At 37.6% G+C, this 19,690-nt stretch overlaps 1 protein-coding gene across 1 annotated transcript; it reads right to left on the reverse strand.

Annotated features, from left to right (window-relative positions):
- Positions 1-5,628: 5,628 nt before the first annotated feature.
- On the reverse strand, positions 5,629-19,690 carry LOC148312303 (NADH-ubiquinone oxidoreductase 49 kDa subunit-like). The gene is made up of 10 exons (XM_088277512.1): positions 19,522-19,690; positions 19,287-19,399; positions 18,224-18,333; positions 17,021-17,222; positions 14,489-14,676; positions 12,905-13,068; positions 11,288-11,407; positions 10,238-10,367; positions 8,515-8,660; positions 5,629-5,993 (listed from the first exon to the last, which is right to left on the reverse strand). Exons 1-10 carry the CDS (start codon positions 19,614-19,616, stop codon positions 5,864-5,866), a joined length of 1,398 nt encoding a protein of 465 aa, XP_088133638.1. The 5' UTR covers positions 19,617-19,690; the 3' UTR covers positions 5,629-5,863.

The raw sequence follows: 19,690 nt of genomic DNA on the forward strand, positions 1-19,690 counted from the left end.
TTTTCGGAATGCCCAGAAAATGTACTATATCCCAGCAAAAGCGGCATAGTTTAACTTAATATTTACCCGCTACAGGGCAGAAAGTGTTGTTTTTCCATTTTTAATAAAATGTATTGTTTAATGAATTTTTTAAATGTACTCAAGATTTTTCAGGTTTTACCAAAAAAGATCTATTGCACAGTACCTGACCACTTTCAAGTATTTAGCATACCTGGTTGTGCCATATCACATTAGTATTTGGCATACCTGATTGTGCCATATCATTAGTATTTGGCATACCTGATTGCGCCATACCATTAGTATTTGGCATACCTGATTGTGCCATATCATTAGTATTTGGCATACCTGATCGTGCCAAATCATTAGTATTTGGCATACCTGATCGTGCTACATCATTAGTATTTACCAAGTAAATAAATTTCAAATGTTTAAAAACTCAATTAAGTGATTTTTCATAAGTTCTTGCAAATGCAATATTCCCACTAATAATCAAATATTAAATTATTCATAGCCAAAAGTAGGCACACATAATTTATGAATTATTTAATATTAATACGCCATTTAATATGAATACGCCTCAAAGTGTTAGAATACGTTTTGTCTTCACAGTTGACCTTTAGTGCTAAATGCTCCATTAAAATGGAATAAATTCCTTTAGAATACAGTGGGACCTTCATATAATGAATCGCCAAGGAATTATTTATCCATTATTATCATTAACTTTGTGTAGTATTAAAGCACTTATTATAGTTTAAATATAAAAATAAAGCACTTGTATAAGATCACTTTTGAGTGAGTTCGCAATGGATAAAAATTGTATTAAAATTACTACTGTAACGGGGCACTTTGAATTGAAAAAAAGTATTATATATATAACCATATCCGCTCCCTAGGTGAAGCATATGGAGTCCACAAACTGTCTCCAGGCTTTTCTGTCGGCTGCCAGCTCCCTTGCAACCTCCCAAGTCAGATCCGCGTCCCGAAGTTCTGACGAGAACTGCCGACGAATTGTCAGCAGTGGTCGTCCTAGGCGGTGTGAACCTGATGCCTTGTAAAAGAGGCAAGCTTGATGGCGGCTCTCAGGAGGCATGCGGAGTACATGGCCAAGCCAACTGAATCGCCTTAAAAGTATTAACTTTATAAAATTAAACAACTTTGTTTTAACCACTTTTTTATTAAAAGTACATTTTTTAACCTACCGGTTTCGACAATAACCTTGTCATCATCAGGGTTTATTAAATTCTAGAACATTAAAATACTCAATTACATTCCCTTACCGAAAAATTCCACACACGCCGTAAAAAATCCTAAAATTTATTTACGGAGTGTGTGGAAAATTGATTTGACCTTCAAAATATTTTGAATATTGTTAAGTAGATAGTGTTTTAGTATTAATCTATCTTGATAAAAAAGCGGTTAGCTTGGAAACCGGTAAACATTATAATTAAGTTAAAATAAAACATTTATAGTGATTTTAAAACAAAGTTATATTTTAATTATAAAATGGAAAATCACAAAGTTAGTGCTTCAAATATGTATAAATTATTTACTTATCAATTATTTGTATTCCTCTATTTTTGATAATTATCTTAGACTGCATTGGTGCTGTTTTTTTTTTCATTATTGTAAATATAATTTTTGACTTGGTACATAATTATTGGAATCGTAGTATAAGACATTTCATGAGCACCAATGTCAGCAATCTTTTCACCTTTTTCGTATTGTTTTATAATTTTGACTTGGGCCTGCATTGTTTTTTTTGTTTCTTCTGTGTATTATTGTAAATTCGAGAATCAAATTTACATTTTGCTCACTCCTTTCAACAACGTCATATATCAAAAATTTTAAATTTTCAGTTGTGCATGTTTTTGGAATACCCAGAAAATGTACTATATCCCGGGTAAATATTAAGTTAAAAATATGCAGCGGCATATTTTTAACTTAATATTTACCCGCTACAGGGCAGAAAGTGTTGTTTTTTGCATTTTGAAGAAAAGGTATTGTTTAATTGTTTTTTTAATTATACTAAATATTTTTCAAATGGAGAAAAACTCTTCAGGTTTTACCTAAAAAAATCTTTTTCACAGTAAAAAGTTCAATAAGTGGCTTGATAGTTATTTTTAATACATTTTTTTTTAATTTTTAAACTTTAAAAACGATCTCCAAAAAAAAGAAATTCATAGCTAATCCCCTTAATTAATTATAAATGCAATCAAATATGTAATAATTTGGATTTATTTGGTGAAAAAATTAAAGAAAACCATCTTGCAACGCTCACGGAACAAGCATAAGTCCACTCTTGTCGGAAGTCCAAAAGCTACCGCCGCTATCCAGAGAACATTGAGCTTTGAGCTCGATATTTAAAAAATACCTCCAATATACCCGATAAATTCTGAATATTATTATTTTTTGACATCTCTTCAAAGATGAAGAAGAATATGGAAGTCTGGGCATTTACGGGGCTGACGACCATCAAAGGCTGGTTTAAGTGATCACTTTACACATGTGTAACATTCACTAATTCTACCCATTCAATAATGGGATGTAAAGAAGCTTTTTATTAAGCAGAAACTCTTATATTAGTAAGTGAGGGCCGAATCCTGGATTATAATCACACACATGAGAAACGCCAGAAAATACCATTTTCATTTTTATTAATAAAGCTTATATTTGATCAGCTGACAGGGCTGACGACGGTCGTCAGCCCCGTAAATGCCCAGACTTCCATATTCTTCTTCATCTTTGATGAGATGTCAAAAAACAATATGAAAATGACTCCTGTAATTGGAGATAATCCAGATTTTGTGAACAAGTATTTGGACACACTCAAAATGCTGATTATTATTAATATTGTTTGTTTAAATGAATGCGTAAATATGTTATGGAGGAATACCTAGAATCTTAGCCTTGTATTTATCATATTTAAGGGGATATTATGGTTATTAGAAGCAATGTGTACAAGGTACACAACACCGGGAAGGGAGGGTTAAAAGTGCTAATATAAACTACAAATATTTTTTAATAGATTTATATTATCCACTGACACTTTGTGATGGAATTGCATTTTTAATTTATTATTAGATTAAAACCAATATTTTTAGCTTTTCCACTTTTTTATTTGACCAGCGACCGGGTTTCTGGTCAGACTGGGGTCTGATGATGTCGGTAACGACGAAACCCGGTCGCTGGTCAAATAAAAAAGTGGAAAAGCTAAAAATATTGGTTTTAATCTAATAATAAATTACAAATATTTGACAAAAAAACAAAAAATCAAAAAGATGAAAATGAAAAAAGTTAAAATCTCAACTTTGAGTAATTTGTTTTTATTGAGGTTCATTATATTACGGTTTTACTGTATGTAATTGAGTGTACAACGTATTAAAAACCAAATATTTGTATGGCTGTTTCAAATTAACCCATATTATAAATTATAGTTATAAATTGAAAAATCGGTGTTAATGAAATTAAAAATTACAATATATTCTTTTATTTACTCGCATTTTCATTACATATTTATTTCACTCCTAACCTGACCGCTTACACTTGAAATACTTATTTGTGGAGGTCTTCACCAAAAGGTGACATTTCTAATAATTTCTTTGAATGCAAATCTGTTCTGTTTACTGTGTTCTATCAAAATCTTAATTAGTTGCGACAAAACGTGACCAATCCTGTTTTAAACTAATATGAAATCTTTAAATCGCACCGAAACGTGACAATTTTACAAGCTAGAATCCCTGATTACTTAACCGAATCCACGCGGCTCGCATAACCGTATGTGTTTTAACAAAACATGCCCCATACGCGGCTGACATAAGCATATGTGTTTTTACTTTGCTCCAAGTTTCCAACCTCAGTTCAACTTGGAGGGATTTTTTAATGATGTGGAACTTTGGATAAAATAATACGTCAATCCTCGGCCTTATGACATCTGTTGAAATATCTGACTAATAATTTGTAACATCACAAGGATAAATAAAAGAACCGATCCCTGATTTTTCTCGAGGTCGGTAATTAGTCGGTAATCATGCCCTATATCTGTCTCACTTTCGACGCTACGCATCGCCAGTGGATAAGAGTGACACACGATGCGTGCTTTGATTATTTATGTTACGATCTTATTTGTTTATATTACGATATATTTCAAGAATAATGTGACACAAGTGTATTATAAAGTACCAAAAAGGCACAATGAATCCCATTGAACGTTTTTGTTTAGGAAAATAAATCGTTTCTTAACTAAATACATGATAAAAGTAATCATTTAAAAAACGGCAAAATACCGCCGCGCATGGCCGTCTCTCAGGAACAAAGTGAACGCGGTTAAAAGGTTAAGGTAAAATCTGAAGGTTTTTCTCCATTTGAAAATTTAGTACATTTAGAAAAATAATTAAACAATACCATTTCTTCAAAATGCAAAAACAACACTTACTGCCCTGTAGCGGGTAAATATTAAGTTAAAAATATGCCGCTCCTAAAAACTAACTGAATATCAATGGGTAGAACTGGTGAATATTACACGTGTGTAAAGTGATCACTTAACCAAGCCTAAGACGGTCGTAAGCCCCGTAAATACCCAGACTTCCATATTCTTTTTCATCTATGTTGAGGTGTCAAAAAACAACCCCTGATTGGAGATAATCCATGTTTCTGAACAAGTATTTGGACACACTCAAAATGTTGTACATAAAATCCTCATTAAAACTCATCAGTCAAAATCAGCAATGAATCCAAATAACACCGCGAGGATTTCGTCCGATGCCCTATGCACCATTTGGGTTCAAAAAGGTTGGGAAAAATGGATAAAACAGAAATATAAATAAACATTTATTATAGCCTTATTTTATATAACTATTTACAAAAACAAAGGATTTTAAATTATACAAACTGGACCTCAACTAGCGGCAAACTGTAGATCGCAAAATGCCTTCAGCAGACGAAACAGCCGTTGCAATAATAAATAATATAACCTCAAAATGCTCGTATGGTAATTTAAAAAAAAATCCCGTGCACCGGTGATATGTATTTTGTACACCATATGAATGTAGTTTAAAAACGGGAAAAAGTGAATATCCCTAAATGTTGCTTTTATCGACCATAGTTGAAAGTTAAATGTAACAATTTTTTAATGTTAGCTCTGGTAATTATCTGAAAATGAGATAAAAATACATCGCAAGTAGCCGCAATAGCTGGCGTAGCGACACAACCGCCGCGCAAGACGATCTGCTCACATGTATGTATGCCTATAAATCACGCCACACGCGCACACACAGAAACGTTTGTGTATTGGTAATCTCATCCCCGATTTATTCACAAATTATTTATCTCCGTGGCTGCAAATGAATAAATTTATATTTTATTATATTATATTGTCCGCCTCCGTAGTGTAATGGTCAGCATGCTCGGCTACCGTTCTGGAGGTCCTGGGTTCGATTCCCAGCGGGGGTTAAATAAATATAAGTGATTTTTTCACTGTAATATGTATTACCCTGGACTGGTACCTGAAGCGGAGGGCTGATCACCTTTCCTTCATGTGTAAATGATCAAGATAACACTGCGTTTATATGATGCAGTGCCCTATGCACCATTGGGGTGGGGATTTTATTATTATTATTTTTATTATATTATTATTATATTATTATTATTTACTTTTGTGTAATACATAATTGTATTACGGAGAAATACAAAAATTGTGAGCCCGTATCTATTACATTTTATATTGATATTCTCATTTGAGAGTTGTAGTAAATACATATCGCCGGGAGGGGAAGGTAAAATTCCTACTGCAGAGGCAACTGTTAGAGTGAAGTTTGCTCGGGGGTCCCGGGGGCCCCGGGTGTCTGGGGGCCGGGCGGCCGGGGGCCTACCGGTCGATCTCCCCGAACACGACGTCCAGGGTGCCGATGATGGCCACGATGTCGGCCAGCATGGAGTTCTTGCCTATCTTGTCCAGCGCCGCGAGGTGGGCGAAGCCGGGCGCCTTGATCTTGCAACTGTCAAAACAAAACATCTCATAGAATAAAATAACAACTATGAATAAAATATAAAACTAAAATTTTTTCGAATTTCATCATGGAATAAAATAACAACTATGTAATTTTTTCCACATGTATTTAATTTGACCAGCAACCGGGTTTTGTCATAACCGACATCATTAGACTGGTGTTATTATGTAAACATATTTCATCACACTGTTGTCGGGCGCATACGGACAAGAATTAGTGCCAGGAGCAAGTGTTTTTATGGGGTCATTTTAGGCGCTTTTATGGGTCATTTTTGACGTTTTTATGGGGTAATTTTTGGCGTTTTTACAGGGTCATTGCAGGTGCTTTTATGGGGTCATTGTAGGTGTTCTCACAAGGTCATTTGGTGGTGATTTTATGGGGTCATTGTAGGTGCTTTTTTGAGGGTCATTATAGGTGCTTTTATGGGATCATTGTAGGTGGTTTTATGAGGTCATTTGGTAGTGATTTTATGGGGTCATGCAGGCGATTTTATGGGGTCATTGTAGGCGCTTTTATGGGGTCGCTTTAGGCGCTTTTATGGGGTCATAAGGTAACGTTTTTATGGGTCATTTTAGATATTTCATGGTGTCATTGTATGCGCTTTTATGGTGTTATTTTAGGCGCTTTTATGGGGTTTTCGTAGGTACTTTTATGGGGTCATTGTAGATGTTTTAATGTAGTCATTTTAGGCGCATTTATGGGGTTATTTTAGGTAATTTTATGGGGTCATTGTAGATGTTTTAATGTAGTCATTTTAGGTGCATTTATGGGGTTATTTTAGGTAATTTTATGGGGTCATTGTAGATGTTTTTAAGTGGTCATTGTAGGCGTTTTTATGGGGTCTGGGTACCTATCTCAAAATTTTAGGGGGGTTTACTGTATTTTCATTCAGATTAGCGAGACGAAACTATATATCTGGTGTTTGAAATAAAAAACCCCGCATTTTTTCCTAATGAATTCTTCATCAAAGTGTTAAACATAAAGAGCCAAGGAACTGAGCAGTGTTGCATAAGCTGTAGCTAGATTTCATTCATTGTTATCGACTAGTCGCCGCCCGGGACAGCCAAACAACCACACGTGAACCACAGTCTTTACATATCTAGATACACGTCAGTCCAACCCTCCTCCGCACCCCGACGGTGCATGGGGCACTGCATCATATAAACGCAGTGTTATCTTGATTGTTAGTTAGCATACGAAGGAAAGGTGGGCTGTCCCTCCGCTTCAGGTACCAGTCCGGGGTAATATTGAATAAATATTAGAGTGAAAAAATCATTAATGCTTATTTGATCCAGGCAGACAAACATAGCGTAATTTCATTAATTGATTCGGCAGTCACTTGGTGGTAAAATCTATCTATTTTTAATTAATGTTTTACTTAGTAAATACCACTATTTCTTCAAATCCACTGTGACACGTGTTTAATTGCATTCCTAAAAATAATCACTAAGAAAAGCCATAAACTGCAACATTTTGAAACAATAGAAATTCATAAAAATATAAGTAACAATAAACCCATAATAACAATATGACAATGACTAAAGCCTCCCCCTTTTTGTCTATGTTCCTACTGACAAGAAAAAAAAATTAAAATTAATAATAAAAATTAAATAAATAAATAAAAATAAGAAACAGCTACTACCCCCTCTTCAACCTTCAACGTCCCAAGGACCCAACTCCAAAATTTAGAATTAGCTTCACAAACGGCGTTTGAAACTGATGCGGAATGCATCGAAGCACGTGTCACAGTAGATTTTAACCGGATCCACGCGGCTCGCATAACCGTATGTGTTTTCACAAAAGATTCCCCGTACGCGACTGACATAACCGTATGTGTTTTCACAAAACATTCCCCGTACGCGGCTGACATAACCGTATGTGTTTTCACAAAAGATTCCCCGTACGCAGCTGACATAACCGTATGTGTTTTCACAAAACATTCCCCGTACGCGGCTGACATAACCGTATGTGTTTTCACAAAACATTCCCCGTACGCGGCTGACATAACCGTATGTGTTTTCACAAAACATTCCCCGTACGCGGCTGACATAACCGTATGTGTTTTTACTTTACTCCAAGTTTTGAACCTCAGTTCAACTTGGAGGGATTTTTTCATGGTGTGGAACTTTGGATAAAATAATACGTCAATCCTCGGCCTTATGACATCTGTTGAAATATCTGACTAATAATTTGTAACATCACAAGGATAAATAAAAGAACGGATCCCTGATAAATAAAAGAACAGATCACACCATTCTGTCTTTGCAAAAATTCTTCGCCCCTTCCACGTTCATGCATCTCCTCATACATACCTGCCGATTGTTGCGACTCCTAACCTGACCACTTTCAAGTATTTGGCATACCTGATCGTTCCATGTTTTTCTCGGTCTTCCTCTGCTCTTTTTTCCACTTACATTCGCCTCATAAATTTGTTTTACCATTCTTTCCTCACTCATTCGTTCTACATGTTCTAGAAATAGCGATTGGCTATAATAGCGCCCGTACTGACCGGTAAGGCTTGGAGGAGCCGTCGGCCACGAGGTAGACCCCGAACTCTCCCTTGGGCGCCTCGATGGCCGTGTAGGTGGCCCCGGGCGGCACCTGGTAGCCCTGCGTGAACAGCTTGAAGTGGTGGATGAGCGCCTCCATGGATGTCTGCAAGCATATATCACTTTGCACATATTCTGCTCCATTGCATGCCAACATCTAGACAGCGGATTTATACTGTCTAATATTGTTTAATACAATCCACAAAGACTGTTAGATAAAGATACCTGTTGTTCAAAATGCAAAAACAACACTTTCTGCCCTGTAGCGGGTAAATATTAAGTTAAAAATAATCCGCTTTTGCTGGGATAAAGTACATTTTCTGGGCATTCCGAAAACATGCACAGCTGAAAATTGTCAATTTTTGATTTATGACGTTCTTGAAAGGAGTGAGCGATATCTTTTATATTTTAGATTGATAGTCTCATTACAAGAGTGGAGTTGTATTAAATACATATCAGCGGGAGGGGAGGGGGGGTTAATAATAATAATAATTCAATTTATTCAATAATTAATATATACATAACAAACTAACATTTAAGGCGTATACATTAAAAAAACAAATTAAAAAGTAATCAATAAGACTCTTGATAAAGGTGTAGAAGAATCCCGCTTTGGAAAACTTCTTCGGACACATGTATCAGATCAATATCCAATGTGATGCCATGTGATACAATGTGATAAGTCCTACCAAAATTCATTTTTAAATCGAGATGTGCAATGAAATAGACATCAATAATGTTTCTTTTAATACGTTTAAAAGAAAAATTGTTGATGTCTCTTTGACCAGTTGGTAAAGAAATGTTCTATATAATAATAATAATAATAAAACCCTCATCCGCACCCCAATGGTGCATAGGGCACTGCGTCATATAAACGCAGTGTTATCTTGATCGTTTACACATGAAGGAAAGGTGATCAGCCCTCCGCTTCAGGTACCAGTCCAGGGTAATATTGAATAAATATTACAGTGAAAAAATCACTTATATTTATTTTACCCCCCTTGGGAATTGAACCCGGGACCTCCAGAACGGTAGCCGAGCGTGCTGACCATTACACTACGGAGGCGGACACTTTAATGACAGTTTAGTTAAATTGTTTTATTTTTAGATTACTTAGGTGGAAACCTATAATTGGAATTATTTTTTTTTTGTATTTTATCATATTATGTTATTTTTGTCGAAATATTCTGTTGGTTTTCCAATAATATAAAATAAAATATTGTTCAACATAGCGGTAGCTCTTCCTACAGGCATAACCATCGGCAGGTTGGTCCTGCGTATAGGAATGTGAAACAATCTATGCCGCCGCTGTCTTAGGTAACTATCGGGAGCATACAGACCGATGCTCCGGATAATTTCAGGATTATCCATCATACCGTGCAACAATGGATAAAAATGCGTAATCAAATACACATTCCTTCTAGTCTCTAAACTATTGTAGCCAAGCATACCCTGGGGAAACTGGGTCGGGTAGAGCCAAGGATAATAGCCGTACTCTCTCATGTAGAGATACCTCAAAAACTTCTTTTGGACTTTCTCTACCATAAGAGAGTACTTAAGCTCGTGTGGCCCCCAAATCATGGAGCCACTCTCGAGTCTACTTCGCACCAAGGAGTTATAAAGAATTCTCAGCACGCGGGTATCATACCGCGCAACAATGGACTTGTTAATCTAAGGGGTTACCTTCATCTCGTTTCTAGACGGCGGACAGAGCTTGGCGTCGTCCGTCTTGATGTCCCCCGGGGGCATCTGGTTGAGGCACTGGTCGATGATCCTCAAAGACTGCCTCATCTCCTCGACGCGGCACAGATACCTGAACGCAAAAATACCACATTTTGAGACTTAGATATCTCAAACTTGTCTCGAGCGTTCAAATCAGAATTTCAATTAAAACTAACTAAACAACACGCTGCTTCTCCGCAGGGGTAGGCAGAGAGAATAGAACGCCACACCACTCTGTCCTTGCAAACATTCTTCGCCTTTTCTGCTTTCGTGCATCTGATAATAGATACCCGCAGATTGTTACGACTCCTTACCAGACCGCTTTCAAGTATTTGGCATACTCCGTCGTGCCAAGTTTTTCTCGGCCTTCCTCTGCTCCTTTTTCCAATTATATTCGCCTCAAAAATTTGTTTTACCGTTCTTTCCTCACTCATTCGTTCTACGTGTTCAAACCATCTCAACACGCCTTTCTTAATTTTATCGATAATGCTTGTTTTAGCTTTGCATTCCTTCCTTATTTCACTATTCGAACATCTATCATACATCGTTTTATCGCACATTCCTCTGAGAGATCGCATTTCGACTGCATTCCTGCATCCTAGTTGCTCCTGTATATAGGAATGGGAAACAATCCGAAGTGTCGGGTTGTGGTGCCAGGGTTTCTCAGTTCGAACCCACTCTACCACAATTTGATACCTATTTCTAATAATGAGCCGCTTAGGCTCACAGAAAAATACATACTATGAAATTGAAGTATTTTTCATTAATAATAAAAAACAAATATGTTTTTCCTTTTTTTTTTTTTTTAAATATTTATTTGTATTAATTTACTTTGTTTTGTGTTGTATGCTCTTATATATATTTTTTTATACTGTAAATGAGAGTATTATCAGAGGCTATGCTAAGTGAGGCGTTTAAAAAAAATATCAAAAATTATTTTACAGTATTGTATAAAGCATTGTAAAAAAAAAATTATGTCAAAATTTATATAGAAATGACGATAAATGTAACCTGTCGTAGCAGTCTCCGTGCGTGCCGATGGGCACGTCAAACTCCAGCAGGTCGTACGCGTCGTACGGCTGCGTCTTGCGCAGGTCCCACTTGATCCCAGAGCCGCGCAGCATCACTCCGCTGCAAAATCGGACATTCTTCTAAATTAACACATTATTACGAAGAAAGGAAACATATTGGTTGCTAGATTGGTTCAGGTGTACATAGGAAATATGCAGGTACTACTGACATTACAACATTAAGGGCGATTGTCAACTACCCGGAGTTACCGGGAATTTTACCGTCCGGCACGTCAGTTAGCATTTTAAAACAATGATTGGCTTGTGCTTTTGTCCATCTTTCTTTGGATTGGTGCGTGAACACGTTGCACGTAAATTCCATCACGTTAAACTGTCGTAAGCTTTTTCATTTTTCAAAAACAGACTGCCGATATCCTGTGAAATCCTGTGTAGTGGACAAACGCCCTAAGAGCGCTTGTACACTATACGGAATTTTACCGTCCGGCAGTCAGGTTTTTTAAAATAAATACCACTACGAAAGTCCAAAGTTAGTCCAGTGGTTAGTGTCGCAGACTCTTGAGTCAGAGTTTCGCGGTTGGAACCCACTCTACCACAATTTGATACCTATTTCTAATAATGAGCTGCTTAGGTGAAATATTTGTGTAAATAATAAAAAAAACACAAAATTTCTCTTTTTGTAAAGAAAAAAAATAATAAAAAAAAAAGTTTTGTACTGACATTTCTCGGTGGAACTGCATTTTATAGAATAAAATAATAACTATGTAATTTTATAAGACCAGACAGATGATGTCTGTTACGACAAAAATTGGTTGCTGGTCAAATAAAATTCATGTGGAAAAAATTACATTTTAAATTAGTTATTTTATTCTTCAAAAAACAATGTTTGATTTGAATATTGAACACATATAAGACATGCTTATATGATGACGGATATTAGCCGGATCCACGCGGCTCGCATAACCGTATGTGTTTTCACAAAACATGCCCCATACGCGGCTGACATAAGCGTATGTGTTTTTACTTTGCTCCAAGTTTCCAACCTCAGTTCAACTTGGAGGGATTTCTTCATGGTGTGGAACTTTGGATAAAATAATACGTCAATCCTCGGCCTTATGACATCTGTTGAAATATCTGACTAATAATTTGTAACATCACAAGGATAAATAAAAGAACAGATCCCTGATTTTTCTCGAGGTCGGTAATTAGTCCGCGCCATAATCATGCCCTATATCTGTCTCACTCTCGACGCTACGCATCGCCAGTGGGTAAGAGTGACACACGATGCGTGCTTTGATTTATTTATGTTACGACCATATTTGTTTAATATTACGATATACTTCAATAATAATGTGACACACATGTATTATAGAGTGCCAAAAAGGCACAATGAATCCCATTTAACATTTTTGTTTAGGAAAATAAATAGTTTCTTAGCTAAATACATGATAAAAGTAATCATTTAAAATTGGCAAAATACTGCCGCGCACGGGCGTCTCTCAGGAACAAAGTTAACGCAGTTAAAATGTTAGTCAAAGAGCCCATTCCGCCCGGGAGTGGAGAGACGGCCGACAGGAAGGAAGATGCACTAGCGGGTCACCTGAAGCCGTAGTTGAGCGCGTCCTCGGCCGACACGACCCCGATGTCCTTGGTCCGCTGCACCCAGAGCCGGTTGGTGGTGAGCACGTCCTCCACCTCGTCCAGCCGCTCCCCGAACTTGGCCGAGAACTCGTAGATGTCGTCCATCAGCCCCAGGGGGATGTCCTGCGCCAGCCCACGCCACAATATCACCACAAAGTCAACAACACTCGGACCCCGCTTTGCGTCGTTTCAATTTGCGTCTTTTCAAAGAAAAAATGGTCACAGTGGAAAGGGTGAAAATTATTATTCAGAGTATTATTTTTAAATTTTCTAAAAGGTAATTTCCCGTTTTGGAAATATCAATTTTCGTCGCGTTATTCTGGAACGTATCTGCTACGCAAAGTGAGGTCTGTGTGTATTTATTAAAACTTCATGTACGGAAAATAATTAGTACATTGGCGGGCCTTATTGTTACCAATATCTTCCATTCATTCATTCCTTCAAACCCGAATCCGCACCCCAATGTCATTTCTTATCGACAAGACATTAAGACTTTAATGTCTTGTCGATAAGAAATGACTGCCGGGAAATTTACATTTCAGAGAACTTCGGACTCCCCCCGGACAACCACAGCGTAGTGGAAGGAGCCGTCAACCAGCATTTCCTGATACTTCGTTACATAATTTAAATTCATTTATAAAAAATGCAAATCTATTATAGCTTTATATAAAATCGTGCTTTCAATACAAAAAAACCTTTATAAAAAATATTTTTAATATCATACAATACTTAAATTCACTCAAATTAAATTAATTTCTCATAAAATTATATCAAATCATGGTTATCAACTCCTGCCTTCTTTTATATATAACATAACAATTTGTATAGCCTCTCACCAGTCTGATGATGTCGGTAACGACGAAACCCGGTCGCTGGTCAAATAAAAAAGTGGAAAAGCTAAAAATATTGGTTTTAATCTAATAATATATTAAAAATGCAATTCCATCACGAAGTGTCAGTGGATAATATAAATCTATTAAAACTGTCACTTAGAATTGTATAGCTACATAAGGAGCGTAGTCCATTTGATCTTCACATTTGTTTGATAATGCCCTAACAAGGCGAAACAATTGTCACAGTATAATTTTTTATGTGTTTTTGTTAATAAAATACAACTTAGTAGACTCGAAAAATCTGTGTTTGATTTATTAATACATAAATTAAAATGGAGTCCTACAAATTAAACGACTAATCTATAAATAAGTATAATGAAGATAGTAATGCCTATTGCAAAGCTGACCGAGTCATTCAATGTTCATTCTACTAGTACTACTACTACTACCATCACGCCGTTTCATCGCAGGGGTAGGCAGAGAGGATGGAACGCCACACTCTTCTGTCCTGACATACACTCCTCGACTCCTTCACATCCATAAATCTAGTCATACATGACCTCCGATTACGCAGACTTTTGACACCGCCAGATTTTAGGTTCTGATTGATCTGATCGTGCCAAGTCTTTTTTTTCCTTCAGCTCATTCTAAACTTTATATTTGTCGATTGTAAACGTTGGGACGGTTACGCGGGCGGGCTGGATACTCACGATGGCCACGCCGCCCGGGCGGATGTAGGCGGCGTGCATGCGCGCCCCGCTGGCGCGCTCGTAGAACTCCATCATCTTCTCGCGCTCCTCGAACAGCCAGAAGAAGGGCGTCATGGCGCCGATGTCCAGCGCGTGAGTGCCCACCGCCATTATGTGGTTCAGCAGGCGCGTGATCTCCGCAAACAGCGCTGTGGACAACGAAACCAGTTACATCTAAACATCCACACAGACCAAGAGGAATGCGGAGGAACTCGGATAGATGAAGAAGAATATGGAAATATATCGCGCACTCCTTTCAACAACGTCATATTTCAAAAATCGTCAATATTCAGTTGTGCATGTTTTCAGAATGCCCAGAAAATGTACTTTATCCTAGCAAAAGCGGCATATTTTTAACTTAATATTTACCCGCTACAGGGCAGAAAGTGTTGTTTTTGTTTTTTAAATATACTTAATATTTTTCAAATGGAGAAAAAACCTTCAGGTTTTACCTACAAAGATCTGTTGCACAGTAAAAAGTTCAATAAGTGGATTCATATTTATTTTTAATAAATTTTATTATATTCTTAAACTTTAAAAACGATCTCCTGAAAAATGAAGTTTTTTTATTGAAAGGAGTGAGCGATATATATATTTTTTTTAAATAAAAAGAGCAATACTTTTGCTTTCATTATTTACAATTTCATACTATATCTGTGAACCTGAACGGGTCATTATTAGAAATAAGTATCAAACTATGGTAGAGTGGGTTCGAATCCAGAAGAGAGTCCGCGACACTAACCACGGGACCACAACCCGACACAGGTGTATACATATTGTGTTTTCCATGGATGAAGAATATTTTTTTTAACCCTTATCCACACTCATAGGTGCATAGGGAACTGCATCATATAAACGCAGTGGTATCATGATCGTTAACACATGAAGGAAAGGTGATCAGCCCGAGTGTTTTTGCCTAGAATTTTCAATCATGAATTACATGAAATTATAGTAACTTTAAACATAAAGAGTAAATCTACTCACGAGTAGGCATAGGCTATGAAACTTAAAAAGTTGAAGCCTGAGTAGGGTCATGATAAGCGGTGTTGTATAAGCCGTAGCTAGATTTCAGAGTCACTTGGACGTTAGATATTTAAAAAAAAAAATATATATATTTATTTGACCCCCCCCTGGGAATCGAAACCGGAACCTCCAGAATGGTAGCCGAGCGTGCTGACCAATACACTACGGAGGCGGACACGAACTAGAGTTTATTAAAGTGGTTTTACACAAAGTGAAGGATGAATGATAAGGAGAGTAATATTACAAGTAAAAGAGTTTCTGCTCAATAAAAAGCTTCTTTTCATCTCACCAATAGATGTCTCTAGTGAAGTTCTAGTGATTCAAAAATAATGTATCAAAATTGGTTCATATATATATGGAACTTCCAAGTATTCGAGTAGTGTGGTTGTCAATAATGGGTAGAATTGGTTAATGTTACACGTGTGTAAAGTGATCACTTAAACCAGCCTATGACGGTCGTCAGCCACATAAATGCCCAGACTTCCAAATTCTTCTTCATCTTTGTTGAGATATCAAAAAATAAAAAGGAGAGTGTTATATTGTGACTACACAGTCAGTCAGCAAGTACTGGGGGTGAAGGATGAATGATAAGGAGAGTGTTACATTCCGACTGCATATGCAGTTAGTTAGCAAGTACTGGAGGTGAAGGATGAATGATAAGGAGAGTGTTACATTCTGACTACACAGTTAGTTGTCAAGTACTAAGGAGAGTGTTACATTCCGACTGCATATGTAGTTAGTTGGCAAGTACTGGAGGTGAAGGATGAATGATAAGGACTGCACATGCAGTTAGTTAGTTAGCAAGTTCTGGAGGTGAATAATGAATGATAAGGACTGCACATGCAGTTAGTTAGTTAGCAAGTACTGGGGGTGAAGGATGAATGATAAGGAGAGTGTTACATTCCGACTGCATATGCAGTTGGTTAGCAAGTACTGGAGGTGAAGGATGAATGATAAGGAGAGTGTTACATTCTGACTACACAGTTAGTTGTCAAGTACTAAGGAGAGTGTTACATTCCGACTGCATATGTAGTTAGTTGGCAAGTACTGGAGGTGAAGGATGAATGATAAGGACTGCACATGCAGTTAGTTAGTTAGCAAGTACTGGGGGTGAAGGATGAATGATGAGGAGAGAGTTACATTCCGACTGCATATGCAGTTAGTTAGCAAGTACTGGAGGTGAAGGATAAATGATAAGGAGAGTGTTACATTGTGACTACACAGTTAGTTAGCAAGTACTAAGGAGAGTGTTACATTCCAACCACATATGCAGTTAGTCAGCAAGTTCTGGAGGTGAAGAATGAATGATAAGGACTGCACATGCAGTTAGTTAGTTAGCAAGTACTGGAGGTGAAGGATGAATGATAAGGAGAGTGTTACATTCCGACTGCATATGCAGTTAGTTAGCAAGTACTGGAGGTGAAGGATGAATGCAGTTAGTTAGTCAGCAAGTAGTGGAGGGGGAGTTACTTCGGATGTACTTGGCGCGCAGGGGCACGTCGATGTTGAGCAGCTTCTCCACGGCCAGGCTGTAGCACTGCTCGTTGCACATCATGGACACGTAGTCCAGGCGGTCGAAGTACGGCAGCGCCTGCGTGTACGTCTTGTACTCGATCAGCTTCTCCGTGCCGCGGTGCAGCAGCCCGATGTGCGGGTCGGAGCTGCGCACCGTCTGCAAGCGGGGAGTGCCACTATAGCCACAACACTCAACTAACACAGCCAAACAACCATACGTGAAAACAGTCTCTACATATCCAGGCACACATCAGTCGAACCCTTGTCCGCACCCCAATGGTGCATAGGGCACTGCATGATATAAACAGAGTGTTGTCACATGAAGGTAAGGCGATCAGCTCTCCGCTTCAGGTACCGGTCCAGGGTAATATTGAATAAATATTATAGTGAAAAAATCACTGGTATTTATTAGATGGGTGGGCCCTCTGGGAATCGAACCCGGGACCTCCAGAACGGTAGCCGAGCGTGCTTTTGTATTGGGGGTTCCAAACGGGAGATGCAAATTCTAACTGACTATGAACATATCGCTCACTCCTTTCAAAAATCGTCAATTTTCGTTTGTGCATGTATTCGGAATGCCCAGAAAATGTACTATATCCCAGCAAAAGCGGCATATTTTTAACTTAATATTTACCCGCTACAGGGCAGAAAGTGTTGTTTTTTGCATTTTGAAGAAAAGGTATTTTTTAAGTATTTTTCAAATGGAGAATAAACAATTTCAAAGGTTTTACTGTGCAACAGATATTTTTAGGTAAAACCTGAAGGTTTTTTCTCCATTTGAAAAATATTAAGTATATTTAAAAAAATTATTAAACAATACCTTTTCTTAAAAATGCAAAAACAACACTCTCCGCCCTGTAGCGGGTAAATATTAAGTTCAAAATATGCCGCTTTTGCTGGGATATAGTACATTTTTCTAGGCATTCCAAAAACATGCACAACTGAAATTTGACAATTTTTGATATATGACGTTGTTGAAAGGAGTGAGCGATATGGGCAGTGCAAAACACATGATTGCAATAATTATAAGGCAATTTTAAAATAAAAATCTACAGGGGGTGAATATGACAATGTACAGTTACGACGGCATCCTTCTAGCCCAGTTTGGTCTCGCCCTATGAGAACTGCCATCCTCTGGGATGGGTGTTTGCGAATTACCTCCCCGTCCAGCTCGAGCACCAATCGGAGCACTCCGTGGGCGGCAGGGTGCTGCGGACCGAAGTTCAGGAACATGTTCCTTATCTCCTTCTCGATAGGGGCCACATTGCCTGCAAACACAACAATTGTGATAAAGAGAGAGAAATATGTACAAATTTATTTAAATTCAAACCCTTATCCGCACCCCAATGGTGCATAGGGCACTGCATTATATAAACACAGTGTTATATAATCATATCACCGTCCATGAGATTCACCCTATGGACGCTGTGTGTGCCAACATGGTGTAACCTGGTTTCCATATGTATATTAACCTTCCATCAAAATCGCCCAATCGGGTTGATAAGTCATATTTTCTTATTTTGTTTTTACCTTATGTTTTTCTATATTTTCTCATTTGTTATACTTTCTCATTTTTTATATTTTCTCATTTGTTTATTTTAAATATGCTTCTCTTATGAGGCGAATGTTAGCGGGAAAAGAAGCAGAGGAAGACCGAGATAAACATGGCACGATCAGGTATGCCAAATACTTGAAAGTGGTCAGGTTAGGAGTCGTAACAATCGGCGGGTATGTATGAGGATAGGCATGAACGTGGAAGAGGCGAAGAATGTTTGCAAGGACAGAGTGGTGTGGCGCTCTATTCTCTCTGCCTACCCCTGCGGGGAAGCGGCGTGATGGTTAGTTAGTTAGTTAGTTAAATATGCTTCTCGTGCCTATTTATTATACCTGTTTATTGTTTTTATATTTTGTCATGTATTAGTATTAGTTTTGGTTATTTAAAAAAAAAATTGTTACTTTATTATTTGTGTTCCAGTCTTGTTAACCTTAATCCCATGTCCCAAAATGATAAATAGAAATTACTCATCGGGAATATTATATGTATATATGACTTATGTATGTGATATGTTTTTGAAATAAATAAATAATTTGGACACACTCAAAATGTTGTTGATAATTAGTTAGTTTTTTTTTATCTAAATATTTAGGCAGCTGCCTGAATATCCTCACGAACAGCACCTCAGTCACAGTTCCTACGAAGAAAATGTAAAATATATTTTACCGTTATAAGGGTGAAGAGTGAGATTCTTTGTCTCCGGTGTAGGGTACATAACTGGTCCAGAAAACTGTTTCGCGAACTCGACATCCGGATACCAAGCGGCGCCTCTTTTAAAACTAGAAAAATAAAACAAAATTACTCCAAGTCTAACCTAAAATTCATTACATAATCTCGTCAAAGACCGCGGCGAAATGACAAATATCGGCGTATATTGCGCAAATAAACGTGCGGGGTTTACCTGACGTTGTGAACGGCCGGGATATTCTTTACGAGGGCTGCCCCTTGTGGAATGGTGACACTTTTTCTCAAAACGGTACCCAGCAAACCCGCCATGTTGGATAATCTCTTCAGCAAATTTGACAACCCGCTAAACAATATTATGGAGTCGGGATTCGAACGTCAAAAAA

The sequence above is a fragment of the Brachycentrus maculatus genome, unplaced genomic scaffold, assembly GCF_059751285.1.
Source record: "Brachycentrus maculatus isolate JH-2025_06_01 unplaced genomic scaffold, ASM5975128v1 h1tg000044l, whole genome shotgun sequence".
Lineage (NCBI taxonomy): Eukaryota > Metazoa > Arthropoda > Insecta > Trichoptera > Brachycentridae > Brachycentrus > Brachycentrus maculatus.

What these genes read in the sequence shown, in the direction of transcription:
- LOC148312303 (XM_088277512.1), bottom strand. Translation starts at nt 19,616, where the DNA reads ATGGCGGGTTTGCTGGGTACCGTTTTGAGAAAAAGTGTCACCATTCCA. An exon ending in CACTCTTCACCCTTATAACG is followed by an intron (nt 18,334 to 19,286) that starts GTAAAATATATT and finishes TTGTGTTTGCAG; the next exon opens with GCAATGTGGCCCCTATCGAG. An exon ending in CACGGAGACTGCTACGACAG is followed by an intron (nt 10,368 to 11,287) that starts GTTACATTTATC and finishes TTTTGCGTTCAG; the next exon opens with GTATCTGTGCCGCGTCGAGG.